Here is a 13,589-nt window from a genome sequence, read left to right as displayed (position 1 = left end):
ATTACTTTAAAACAGTCCCAAATAATACATGTTCACTTCAATACAGTTCAAGATAATACCTGTTTACTTTAATACAGTTTAGAACAATATCTGTTTGCTTTAGTTTACTTCATGTAATAAAATAATAATTTCATGGTAAGGCTACCATTACTAAAGTAATGTAATGCTAACTAACGTGCTCGCTACTCGTCGCTACTAGCTAGGTAGCTAACTTGACTGTGTTCCATGCACAACATGTGTATTACCTGATATGTCTGATCCGGCGACTCCTGGTCCTTTCATCAGACGGGAATCGATAGAACGAGCAAGTGGTTTGATCACTTATGTGATTACAACCTGGTACAAAGCACACAGGCATCTTGTAAAAGTGAATTTATTTTGAGCAATCTCTTATTTATTGGAGGGAATAAATCAGTTATGAGATCTTCTTCTTCTTCGCTTTAATTACGAGTCACAACCACTTGGAGAATTATCGCCTGTGACATCACTTACGCGAGCCAGAATGGGATTTGGGATTTGTAGTCTTTGTAGTCGCGTATTTTTCATAGTCTTATATTTCAACAGTTTTACGACAAAATGTGACTTTTTTGACATGGAACTTATTGTTTAAGATTGACAAACATCATATGTGTAGTTCGTGGCACAATTCAAACGGGATCAAAAGATACGTTTTCTCTCTCCATTGAATTCAATGTAAATTTTTCGCTTCCGGGGTCCCATGGGCCGGAAGTAGATGGGCGTGACTTCGCCTCTCTATATGGCGGACCATCTCGCACATGCGCAGTACCGATCGGGCAGGGGGACGGATCGGGTAGTGACTGTCACTACCCGATCCGTCCCCCTGCCCGATCGGTACTGCGCATGTGCGAGATGGTCCGGAAGTCCGGACGGCAACTCAAGATGGACACTTGACACAGTGGCTTTTAGCAAAGCTCAAAAAGAAAAACCGAGAGATGAGTTATTGTTAATACAACGTGACTTCACTATTATTTAACAACTCTTTTTATTGGGTTCTTTTATTTGGGGTTAAGTACATCGTCAGAATAAGTGAGAAATGGATTTAACTTCTGTTAGACAGCTATCATACTGAATACATATTTACTGTGAATGTGTGCAAACATGTATGGCATATGGCTGTCTAACAGAAGTTAAATTAACAATAACTCATCTCTCGGTTTTTCTTTTTGAGCTTTGCTAAAAGCCACTGTGTCAAGTGTCCATCGTGGGTTGCCGTCCGGAGTTGTCCAATATGGCGGACCATCTCGCACATGCGCAGTACCGATCGGGCAGGGTGACGGATCGGGTAGTGACAGTAGGCTTGTTTGAGACACATTGCGGCTCGCCTCGAAAGTAGACGAGAGTAGCCGATCGCAGCCGGGGGAGGTGTCAAAAAGCTCGTCTTAAGTCGGACAGCTCGGACTCGGAGTCGGCTTGACTGGCTGGGTTTGCAATGGCGGAAATTCCATTTTACCCACTGTAGACAAAGGTGATCTCCATTGCTTTATATAGGTTTGTTAATTCAGTCATGATGATGAACCACACCAGTGACTGGGTTCCATAATTAGAAATGCTCCTCCCTCTTAATGTTTGCAAAACTGATAGGTGGACAGGCTACAAATGATCAGTCCCTTCAGATCCGCACACATGAAGCTTGATGAGCATGAATTGAACAGACCTGCTGCTGTGTTAATTCTTTAGCTGCCACTTTAAGCTTTATGATGTGTACAACATGGATGTAATTTGATTTAATCTTGCCATTTTAAATGATGTATTCAATAAATAAGGTTAAACCAAATCATTACATTACAATAGATTTTATTTTAATGATTTGGTTTAACTTAAAGAGAAACTTTATTGTTATTGCACATATTACAGGTACTGAGACAACGAAATGCAGTTTAGCTTCTAACCAGGTGCAACAAGCAGTGAAGTGGAAAGTAATGTACACAATCTACAGAATAACATATAGAATGAATTGAATGATGAATAAACAGTGGGGTATGAATACACTAGATATCAGCCTGTGAGCAGTATGAATAGTCTGTATGAATATGCTAAGATATATAAAGTATGAAAATGGTAAGCAGTATAGTATACAATATATAGATATTAATTTCATGATGATAAACATTGTGGAACAATGATGAAAAATGGGAATGGATGTGGCGACGTAAAACTGACACAAAACAACAACAAACTTTTGCCAGCCAATTGGAGAGTTTCATCAGCAGCACGTGGTAAAAACCACCAATGAGCGCTCAGGTCGAGATACCAGCGAGTCGTTTCCCATCAAGCATTTCGCTTCCGCAGCTCGTGGAGAGCAAGTGCGCCAACTCGCCTCGCCTCGCTCTCAAGGCTGCGGGCGTCTTTGTCCCGCGAGATTTCAAAGTCTCATGTGGGCGAGCCTCCAGAGCAAGTCGGACAAAATGACTAACCATCATGCAACGCACTAGCAAGACGTTGATCGTAACTGCGCAGGTCTGCGCAGGTCTTGCTTGTCTCAAACAAGCCTGCTGACAACCTCCCCCGGTTGCGATCGTCTCAAACAAGCCTACTATCTACCTCGCCCCGCGGCAGATAACTGGATGGCCTACCTGCCTGTCAGCCTTCCATCCATCTCGTGCACAAACTTATCTCGTGCCCTCATTGGTCATGTGCACGTTCGTGTGTGTTGGAGGAGGGGCTCTGTAAGGAAGTCTGAAGGAAGGGGCAGATTTTTTTCGGTTGTGTACTTTCACATTCTAGCTTTAGCTTACTCTTGCTAGTTAGCATGACAAAGTAGCCTACCAAAAGTATAAGTAGGCCTACCCATTATTAAGAGTAATGTAAAATTGGGTAAAAAGTGTTGATCCATTGAAGTGTTGAAACTAGTTTCTTATATCCTAAACTCTAATCATGTATTAGATGAAAATATAATATTTTTAAAATGTGCTTTTTTCATCATTTTTGCATTACACCTTTGCGTTTCTTAATCAGTCAAGTCAAACTAGGATTACAGGTTTTATTTCTTATCTCTATGTATTTATACTTAACCTAATAACAATAACCTTTCGCGAGATTAAAGACAGCAACTGTAGCAACTTTTTTTAATCGTTTTATTTATTGTAACAGCAGAAGAAACATCAGGCCTGCTCAGCCCCTGGAGAGAGGTTGGTGAGTTGGCCTTCATAAACTGCAGTATACAGGCTTTTCTCACAGAAAACATGATGACTTACCAGGTACTAATAACATACAGTTTGGATTGCATTTGGATTGCCTGTTTTGTGAGTTAGCTCAAACATGGAAAAGAGTCATTGTTATTAGTTGCTCCTGTTATTTTGCTATGGTAAGACAAAATGTGCTGTGAAAAAGGATGTGTGTCATTAGCTCGATATTGGTCCCCGAGTAAAGCATAGACACTGGAAATAAGTCCGTAAGGGTCTGTTTGTACAACTTTAGTTTGGCCAAATATATGTTGACCATAACATGTAAACGGTTCTGAATATACAACATTGAATTATCCATTATCCCATTTTACTGTTATGCCCAAATCCACTGCGGAGACCACAGTTCCAGTGTCCAGCATGATATTTAACGTCAGGAAGAGCCAGAATTTTGCACAGACGTTCCTGAGGACGTCATCAAGCATGCTTCTCCACCAACACCTTCCTCAGGTGCTGGATTCAGAGCGGCCGCAGTAATGCTTCCTCTTGACTCGTGTCCAGCTGTGGAAAATAAACATCAATATGAGTTAGTTACTTATACAGCATAATACTCCTTATGTACCTATACTCTCATGGATATGTTTCATGACATAATGGTAAGTCAAAGCAAGCTAAATTATGTCAGAACATGTAAAAGAAAGATCAAGTTTGGCAAATAATATTCTTAAATTAGATTTGTATTATTTGATCGAAAACCAAAACTGTCCCATTCAGTAACATGGACATGGGGCACAGTCAATATTCCACAAATATCTGAAGAATAAACAGTAAGATGACTGAAAAACCCAAATGATAGCAAATATCTGTGACTTGTATGATATGCAGGGATCATACAGTTAAAGAGTTGTCAGTTTATTGTTCAGAGTATACACAGGGTTCATTATGTTCTAGAAGTTATTTCTCTTTCCTTTGCAGAGGTTGTAGTAGAGGAGGTTGTCTTACCACTAGCACTACATGGTGTTGTGATGGGCTTTTCCAGTTGCTCTCCTGCATCAATGGAGGCCCGGATCTTCCTCACCACGTAGATGCTAGCTGTGATGTGAAGCCAAACGATAAAATAACTGTTAATAGGTACAAATATAGCACATATACCTTGCAGGATAATTATTAATATTACATTAAGAAGTAGAAGTAGTATTCAGAAACATTTTACAGCAAAAAATACCTCTAATTTTTGTTAATATAAATATTTCCCTGTGAAATGTAGCAAAGTATGTGTAGAGTAACTTCAAATGGATACTCAAATAAAGTATAGGAAGGCCTTTTTCAATAAATGTAGCCTGCTTCCCACCACTCCATGTAATTAACTTAGGCTAATAGTTTTCATATTTCTCTCTCCTCGGCGTGAGCGCGGTCATAAAGATTGAATACAGGGCGAGAAGAGAACAAAACGAAAACAAATCCTACCTTTTATTATCAGTCAGACCATGGTTGTTTCCTTATTTGTATCTATTCGGTATAACCTAACATGTAACCTCTTCCGTTGCAGGTAAACGTCGCTGTCTGAACTCTCCAATATTGTGTTATAAAACCTGAGCTGTTACAAAAGCATTCAGCCAATTACATTCCGCGGATAATGACCGAGGCGGGGCTTAAAGCTTGTACACGCATTCTGATTGGCTTAGCTGTTACACAATTGCATAATAGGAAGCGCATGATACATATCCGTAAAAGAGAGCTTTTAGATGAGTCCAACATCGCAGATAACCTTCCTGCTTGAGACAGGCTCATCTTAGAAAAATGGTAAGATAGGTGCAGTAGTGGAAGAAATATTCATTTACTTAAGTATAAGATTAATACCACAGTAAAAAAAAGACTCCATTACAAGTAAAAACTGCCTAAGTAAAAGTACAGGTGAAATACTAGATCATTTCAACAGTTACTTTGAGGTTAGAGAGCAAATGTTCGCTAGGGGGTTTAATGAACAACTTATCTGAAACATGACATCAAACTACACAAGTATAAGAGTTCTAATATTTACAAAAAGGTTAAAGGTTATTTTGAAACAGTAAATAATTGTTTTTTTCTAAATTAAGCACATGCTTGAATGAATGAAAACAAAACAAATTGGGGTGATCCATGTAATAATTTATTGTCAGGCATTTTATTGCAATTGACAGAGCTTAAATGGTCCTTGTCCAATCTTAACAACCATCATAATGAATAACTATTCATGTAAAGCAGGGTGAAACCTACCTGGAATAAACACTGCACCCATCTTTTTCACAATAAGAGTACAGCAGTTTCTCATACAGTTTTCTTTGTATCTTCAATATATACACAGATTTCATTTAACTTAAAACAGCTTCACACAGCAAAACAACCACAACAAGTTCACACCGGAAACAGACGCATTCTTTCATATTACACTATTTTTTACAATAAAAAATAAAGTCGCAATCACCAGGGAAACAAACAAAACATAGTTAGTGAGGAGTCAAAGTCGGAAGGAATGAGCTGAAGTTGAAGGGAGGAAGGGTGAATTGGTTCAGTGTATACATCAGTGTTGGAGGATTTATTCATGTAGGCAAATGTAAGAACAAATACTGAAATGTCAATGTTTTTTGTCCGTTATCATGTCAGCATTGTCAACAAAGAGGTGACTCCATATTAAGCCCTTCCTCCCCTCAAGTTGTCACATTTTGTTTCACTAAACAAGACCTCACAAAAGACACAAACATTCACTGGAGGGATTAAAGAGGACAGAGGGAGTGTTGATGGGTCAGGACCTAATCCATCCTGATCTTCTGGTTGGTCATCCTGTAGATGATGCTGTCGTATCCTGGGTCCATGTTCCACAGGTTGTATGAAGTGACGATGACGGCGAGGGCCAGAGCGATCATCAGCCACAGCACAATGTTGAAGATCACGGCATACTGAAAGTTGTACTTGTAGGCCAGGTTGTAAGGGCTGCCGGGGTTGCTCTATAATGTAATAAAAGTAGACGCATTACTTACATAACAAACCTTCAACCTTTTCATCTTAATCACTTTGCAACAGGATGTACTAACTATTAGGAATCACCTCCCACCATCTGACTCCCATTCCCTTTAGCCTTTTTAAAGAGTTGCTGATCAAAGCATTCCTTGGTTCCAGACCTAAGTCATAAAAACTAAGAAGCATGGACTAGAACGGTAGTAGTAGTAGTAGTAGTGTAGTAGTAGTAGTAGTAGTAGTAGAATAACCTTTATTTAGCCAGGAAAATCAATTAAGAACAAATTCTTATTTTCAATGATGACCTGACAGGAGGCAAGAGGCTTCCTGAGGGGATGGGGGTTGGGAGGAAGAAAATAAAAAGACAGACTCCGGGCACTACAGAACCCAGGAGACAACACAATGACAATAAATACTAACAGTGTAGGTTGTTATTTCAGTGTCATATTTCTCACCATTGATAACATCACCCCAACACCAGACATGTACGGTACTTTAAATCAATAGAGCTTTGTCATGCACTTTTTTCACGGTACAGATTTTACCTTTGTTATAGCATCAAAGGAACAAGGGAAACTATAAAGACCATGAAACCAGCTCAATAGAAATGCAGTTTATGATTTCACACATGGCATAATATGCAAACACCATAAACTTAAAAGTAGTTGTCAGTTTATTAAGTAGAACTAACTCAAATGCATTCGACAGGGTTCATACACTTTTTCACCAATGATTTTCAATGACTTCTCCATGACCATTTCAGTACCACTGAAAATTGTTTATTTTAACATGGAACAGGAAAATAAGATCTGAAACATGTTGTGCCTCTAAAACAAATCAAATAGTAGGCTGACTAGCTTCTACACACTAAAGCAAATGAAATCTCTCACCAGCAAAATACCTCGACAGTTAAATGCCATTTTACGTTTCATTACTATAAAATACAGTATTTATTCTCAATATAGTATTACTATTTCGGCAATTAGCTAAAATATAAATTATATTTGATTCAACTTTAGTTACATTTCCATGACTTTTCCAAAACGTTGGGAAAAATATTGTTTTCCAGAACTTTTCCAGGGCCTGGAATTAGCATTTCGAATTTCCATGACTTTTCCAGGTTTTTAATGACCGTAAGAACCCTGATTCTAACACAACAGCCCTGCAATAAACTTTGTTTAAATTAAGGTAGTAGTGTGACGTGCAACAAGTAATCATGACTTACGATCTGTTTGGATTCCAGGATTGAACGAGACTTCCTGGTCAAAGGAGCCTGAAAGGTCTTCACTGTAACCACCTCCACCACAGTGCTGTTGCCATATAGACCATACACATCCTCTCCAAACTACAATGAGAAAAAGTATTATTATACACAGATGACAGATTTAAAATAAAAACGAGGATGTAAAAGTAAGTAAGGCCAATTTAGACTGTCTACTTACTTTCTGCAGAACGGTGGCGAGGATGGCGGTGGCGTCGCGGTACTGAGGAGAGTCCTGGCCGTAGACCCTGCTGAGCTCCTCCAGGCCGGACAGCTCCAGAGAGTACAGGTCCGGAGAGTGATCCTTCGCCAAGTGTTTGTGTCTCTGCAGCTAGAAAACATGTAAAAGACAAAATACATTTTAGCCTGAATCCCAGTGTTATTAAAAATGTAAGGCTGATTTAAAGGTCTGTCCCCTATTATACTGTTTTTCATCAATATAGTATATGCCTCAGATATATACAAGACATGTCTCTGAAGTGTTTGGCTCCAAACACCAAACAGATCATTGCAGCATTACCCATAATCCCCTCTGTTTCAGCCCTGTTTCCAAAGTGCTGATTCTCTGTCTGTTACTTTAGATGAAAATAAGGAGCCCCTCCCCACGCCCCTCTGAGAGAGATTTGGTTACAAAGAACACAAAGGTGCTCTAGGAGGAGATTCGGGTGATAAGGTGGTGGGGGGGGGGGTTACCTTGGTTGCTGATTGGCTAATGGTTACACAAGCCAAAACATCGTTATGACATCACAAAGTGGCCAAAATCTGATCAGCTCATTTTCAGACAGGTTTTTATAGAAATGGATCAGGACAACAAGAGAGAGAATCTTTTTTTCCTGAAACTTTCAGAATCTCTTTCCGCAGAGGGGACACGTGTTGATGTAGAAGAGACATGAAAAAGGGGATTTTGCACAATAGGTGACCAAAACCGGACAACTTACCAGAGCGGTGATATCGTGCAGGACTTGGACCTCAGACAGGAAGAGCAAATCAGCCTAGAAAGCAGAAACAGTTAAGAGGTAAGAATAAACAAGAGACTTCCAGTGAGATGAACATAGTTAACAGAAATAGTTAAAATCAGGTAAATCTAGTCACTTTATTTGAGGAACCTTCAGGAATCAAAGGTATTTTGGTGCTATATATATATATATATATATATATTTTATTAAGTGTACCAACAAGAATACAAAAATTGATATCTGTTTTTAATCATATGCAAATATACATAGTAAATAAGTATATTAAAAGGATAGTGATATTCCAGTTAAAGTCAGCCATCATGCAGATGCAGATGTGTCTCTAAAAAGTACATGGTGGTTGTTAACAGCCAGCATAGCCTTGAGTGTGTACGGTGTTGCCCTTTCAAACTCACCTCTGCATTCCTGCTGAGGGAGTTGAGCGGCAGGGAGGCCAGCACCGAGCCGTCCTGGGACAGGCGGGCGCGGATCTGCTGCAGGGTCACTGGCAGGTCCTCGAACACAGCATTGGCTTTGCCCAGCATATACAACCTCTGTGCGACACAACAAACACATTTCAAAAATCTAACACGTGAGTGATTGCACACATGGTGAGTATTCCCTGTACAGTCTCAGTATATTTTCATTACCTCCTCACTGGGGGCCAGCTGCAGCACTACAGGAGTGTCCTCAGCAAACAGAGAGTGGACTGTCTCTGCAACACTGTCCAAGGTGAAGGGAACCGGCTGTGAGAACAAAGAAGAAGAAGAACCACTGAATAACTAAGCCAAATGACATTGGATTGTTCAGAAATATATGATATCTGATGTGCAAAACATCATAACTCCACAGTCCCGTCTGACTCACATTTTCCAGGGGGTATGAGGCCACACTATTAGGCATGTCCAGGCTATCCACTCCTCTCACCACCACCAGGACGTTGGCTCGGGGACGCTGGAACAACGGACCAGCCTTAAGGCCAGGCCAGGCCAGATCCTGTGCAAATGAACACACATTGTTAAGGTGAGCTCCGCATAATCACAAACTTACACATGCAGTAAACTGTTTTTTTTGGCCTTTTGCGTGGCAGCCGAAACAACTTGTCGAAAAAACCTTTGGTCTCCATCAACCCCTGAGGGTAGGATCAGGCCCTTTAGCTGCCAAATCCTCTTTTGTTTACCAGCTAGAATTTAAGTGTGTCTGTCTGCAGATGGTATAGAGCAGTGGTTCTCAACTGGCGTTGGACTGGAAGTACCGGAGACCATAAACGGTTTGAACTTCTGTCATCTTCTCAATAAAACATCTTTGCTGATGTTTTTTTGAGACTTCTGGCCAATCAGAATCAAGATTGTTGCCGGAAGTCCCCACGGAGAATAACTTTGCGGTAGAACTATTCTTTATACATCCATGGGTACAACTTCAGATAAAAATGAACACAATGAAATATGCCCCCCGGTTGACAGGTCACAGAACCATGGGGGCTATCTACCCTTACCCACAATTTAAAGTTATTCACACAGACTATCTCCTCTTTACTCTTCTTTCTGTGTGGAGCAGTAAGTTCAGCTGTCAGAACAAAGTGAAAAACAAACAATGGCATCAAATATTATGAATATGTCGGGTAGTAATACATGTATTTAGAGTGTACCAGAATGCGTAGTTTATATGTTAGTATTTCTAAAAAATCTGCTGGGGGGAAATCCCCCCATACCCCCCTTCTGGGATTGGGTTTTCAGCATGTGTACCTTTTTATGTTATACAGTTCAGCTTTGATTCCATCATCTCATTCAACCTTTTTTTAAAGCATACTTTGGTTGTGTGAAGGGATACAATGGATATATGCACTGTACTTCACTTTAATTAATATTGTATGCTGAAAAGCGTATACATTACAGCACAATTTTTTGTTTTAGATTTGAGTGGTTCAATATGTCGGGTCGCGATCTATTGACAAAGGAAAAAGTGGGTCCCGAGGCCTGACCAGTTGAGAACCACCGGTATAGAGGCCCTGTGGAGCCTTTTAGCTTTAAACTTTAGAGGTTCAGTTCAGACAGTCTGAAAGACATTATAAAGAAAGAAAGGGGTATTACCTCGCTATAGTCTTTGGCATTGTTCTTGCATACATTATTTTTTATAATATATACCTTTTAGATCCTCCAGAAAAACGCGATTCTGCGATCGCAGAAATTACCGCATAATCAGCTAAATGGCGCAGATTTTTTAAAAGGCCGCATATTTATCAAAAGGCCGCATAATTCCCGCATTTTTCCACACAAAGTTGAGAAGAAAAAAAGTTAACTCGTCTTGACGTGAAGTGATGATGATGACGCGACGTCATCAGCTCGCGCATCACAGAAGGTAAACAACACCGTAGAGTGAACGTGTGGAGCTCACACGAGAGAGATGAAAAAATCGAATCCATCTTATTTACCGACGAACATTTCTGCTAAAGACCGGGCAAAGCAGTACCCCGATGTCTTGCACGAAAGTGGGGGGAAACTATTCTGCACCCCGTGCAACTGTGTGTTGGAGCATAAGAGAAAATCAACGGTGACGACCCACTTTGATTCATTCAAACATTCAAGAATGCTTTCTGCTGCTGCGGACAAGAAAGCCAAACAACTCACGTTCACCGAGGCATCGACCTCCAAAACCCTTTCGAGGGTTATAAGAAACGAGGTGAGTAGCCTACAAGATTGAAGCTGGTCAGATAACGAACAAGTAAATTAAAACAGAATGAGGCGGAGAAGTGTGTGTGTGTGTGTGTGTGTGTGTGTGTGTGTGTGTGTGTGTGTGTGTGTGTGTGTGTGTGTGTGTGTGTGTGTGTGTGTGTGTGTGTGTGTGTGTGTGTGTGTGTGTGTGTGTGTTTGATCGCATAATCAAGGATTTTAGCCCACGTTTTTCTGGAGGGTCTAACCTTTAGTATACCCCTTAAGCTTCTTTTGAATAGCAACTAGAAATTAAAGCACCTCTTTAACAGAGAAGCCCATGGTTAGAGCCACCAGGTCAGGGATCTTCTCTCCAGAGATGGGCCAGTCTCCTTTCTGGAAGGACACAAAGTCTGGAGACTGCAGCACCGTTAAACTGTCGGCATGTACACCTGTGAGACAAAATGAGAGGACGTTCAATCCCAGTAAAACATGTGGAAAATGTAAGAATTAAATATTAAGTCACAGTAGAAACCCAGGAAGAAAACATTTTCTACCCCAAACCAAGAATATATTTTCAATTGAGTCTAAAATCTACTTTTCCTCCTAAATATAGAGTGACCCATCATTTATTTATTATATAGGGAATAATAATGACACGCAAAGTCAGTTTCTTCCTAACTACCTGAACATTTATTTACAACAAATGTTAGCGAAATCCAAAACATGTATTCAGTCAGACATAAAAATGGACAGTGACCTCTAAATGAGGAAATATCCTGTACTGCTATTACCAACTGACCTTATTTCATAATACAAGTATAATGTTTATATTTGTGCCATATATCATTGCAATTGACTTAATGCCTTCCAACTAAATAGGCCTAGGTATAATATAATACATTTATGTTTGTCTTGAATGGATTCCAATAGTTTAGTGCTGTCACAAATATTGTTAGAGTCGGTTTTTTATGGAGAAATAGCAGGAAATGGGTTTTTTTTGTCTCCCAAACATACTGTAGACATGTCCTGCTTTTATCTTATTGATCTTATATTAAACGGAATATATTTGGCTTTGGTAATGACAAAACCCATATTGAAAGACATTACTGTGAACTCTGAGAAACTGGAATAGACATTTTACATTGTATAGACGATTTATCAAGTGACCTAGAAAACGGCACCATAATTGATAATGAGAATAAACGTTAGTTTAAGTGTTTTAAACTGAAAACCAAGACTCAAACATATTAATGTCATGTCATCTGTTGTTTTGCTATTTAAGACAGCAGGCCCTTTTAAATGAGAAGCCAATTCCCTTGTGTCAGTGTAGTGTTATAATTAACTCTGCCATGTTAAATTCACATTACAGCAAACAGCAGTTTTCTCCACCGGACGTCACAGGTCACAGTAAACTGAACCCACTGTAACCAGCAATACAGCTCCGTGCACTGAGGCATTAACTCGTGACAGAGAGCCTGTGATAAGTGTTAAAGAGGAACTAGCAGTGAACAACCTGTCACATGACAGCACAGCCTTGTGTGAATTACTAACCAGCAACAACGTGGAAGCAAAAGTATTTCTTTATATTTGACATGACCACGAATAATCTGTAAAGCCCAACAACACACATCCTTATCCTCAATGCTTTGCTAATGCGTTAGCAACGGACTATCAATATGATATGTATTTAAACCCTTGTTGAAAGCTCAATCGTATTAGATACTCCAATTATACCCGTATAACAATATGATTCCACACATTCCTATTCATTAACATCACAGTATTACACCTAGCTTTAGGTTGTATTAGAAAGCTAAAGGCGATGCTAACGAAGCTAGGTTGCCATTTGCAAAAACGGTGGAGACATGACGCTATTATGTTATATTTAAGAAGAAAAGACACATCCTAAAAGACGGGAATCGTGAATGTCTTTCTTCAGACATTACTTACCGCTTGTGATAAAGAAACAGAGGGCAAACGCCACGGATAAAACCGCCTCCATCCTTCGGCAGTTTGTCAGCGACATCTTTCTCCTTGGTGCAGCAGAGATCAGCTGACCCGACGTCGCGGAACCGCAAAGGATGATGGGAAAATATCTGTCACTGAAAGATATGAGGAACCAGAGCCCTAGATTTCTCTACAGGAAAATAAATGTTTGCGGAGCTCTCTATTTTAAGTTGTTATCGTTTCCTCAGTAGAATAGGTGTCCTTTTTTAGTATTCAATTGAAAATAACATGACTTCTCACATAAACATGTGTAATCCCCAACCAATTGAAAGAAAAATCACTTCACACATCTCCTAACACTTCTCCTGGTGGTTTTACTACCTTAATAACATCTGGTTAATTAAGGTCTATAAAAGCTTTTGCATCAAGGATTTATTTTGTATTGCATTTGCTTAATGTTCGTGATTATTCTTTAAGCAACCCTTTAGGACACAACATCTAGCAAAACATGAAAACTCACACAGATAATAAAGGAAATGAAAACACAAAAGTCCTCTTTGTGGACTGTAATCAAAATCTTTATCCCCATTTAAAAAAAAAAATGTAATTGATATTTTAATTGGTTGTTGTTGCCAAACAT

General features: G+C 39.6%; 1 protein-coding gene and 1 long non-coding RNA gene across 2 annotated transcripts; both read right to left on the bottom strand.

The window, feature by feature from the left end:
- Positions 1-3,072: 3,072 nt before the first annotated feature.
- Positions 3,073-4,736, bottom strand: LOC117466745 (uncharacterized). Its single transcript, XR_004554305.2, has 3 exons — positions 4,611-4,736; positions 4,146-4,235; positions 3,073-3,704 (listed from the first exon to the last, which is right to left on the bottom strand). It is a non-coding gene; the product is annotated as an uncharacterized lncRNA (long non-coding RNA).
- A 538-nt stretch (positions 4,737-5,274) lies between these two features.
- atp6ap2 (ATPase H+ transporting accessory protein 2) lies at positions 5,275-13,073 on the bottom strand. Its single transcript, XM_034110315.2, has 9 exons — positions 12,953-13,073; positions 11,321-11,451; positions 9,219-9,347; positions 9,002-9,097; positions 8,768-8,905; positions 8,337-8,390; positions 7,580-7,729; positions 7,363-7,482; positions 5,275-6,127 (listed from the first exon to the last, which is right to left on the bottom strand). Exons 1-9 carry the CDS (start codon positions 13,026-13,028, stop codon positions 5,933-5,935), a joined length of 1,089 nt encoding a protein of 362 aa, XP_033966206.1. The 5' UTR covers positions 13,029-13,073; the 3' UTR covers positions 5,275-5,932.
- Between the last annotated feature and the right edge of the window lie 516 nt (positions 13,074-13,589).

This window comes from Pseudochaenichthys georgianus, chromosome 21 (genome assembly GCF_902827115.2).
Source record: "Pseudochaenichthys georgianus chromosome 21, fPseGeo1.2, whole genome shotgun sequence".
NCBI lineage: Eukaryota > Metazoa > Chordata > Actinopteri > Perciformes > Channichthyidae > Pseudochaenichthys > Pseudochaenichthys georgianus.
Note: the sequence above shows the minus strand (reverse complement) of the source record. Positions and strands in the feature narration are given on the sequence as shown.

Excerpts from the sequence above, each read along its gene's own strand:
- atp6ap2 (XM_034110315.2), bottom strand. The coding sequence starts at position 13,028 with ATGTCGCTGACAAACTGCCGAAGGATGGAGGCGGTTTTATCCGTGGCG. Across the intron at positions 11,452-12,952 it reads CTGTTTCTTTATCACAAGCG|GTGTACATGCCGACAGTTTA; the intron begins GTAAGTAATGTC and ends TTTGTCTCACAG. Across the intron at positions 8,906-9,001 it reads AGCTGGCCCCCAGTGAGGAG|AGGTTGTATATGCTGGGCAA; the intron begins GTAATGAAAATA and ends TGTGTCGCACAG.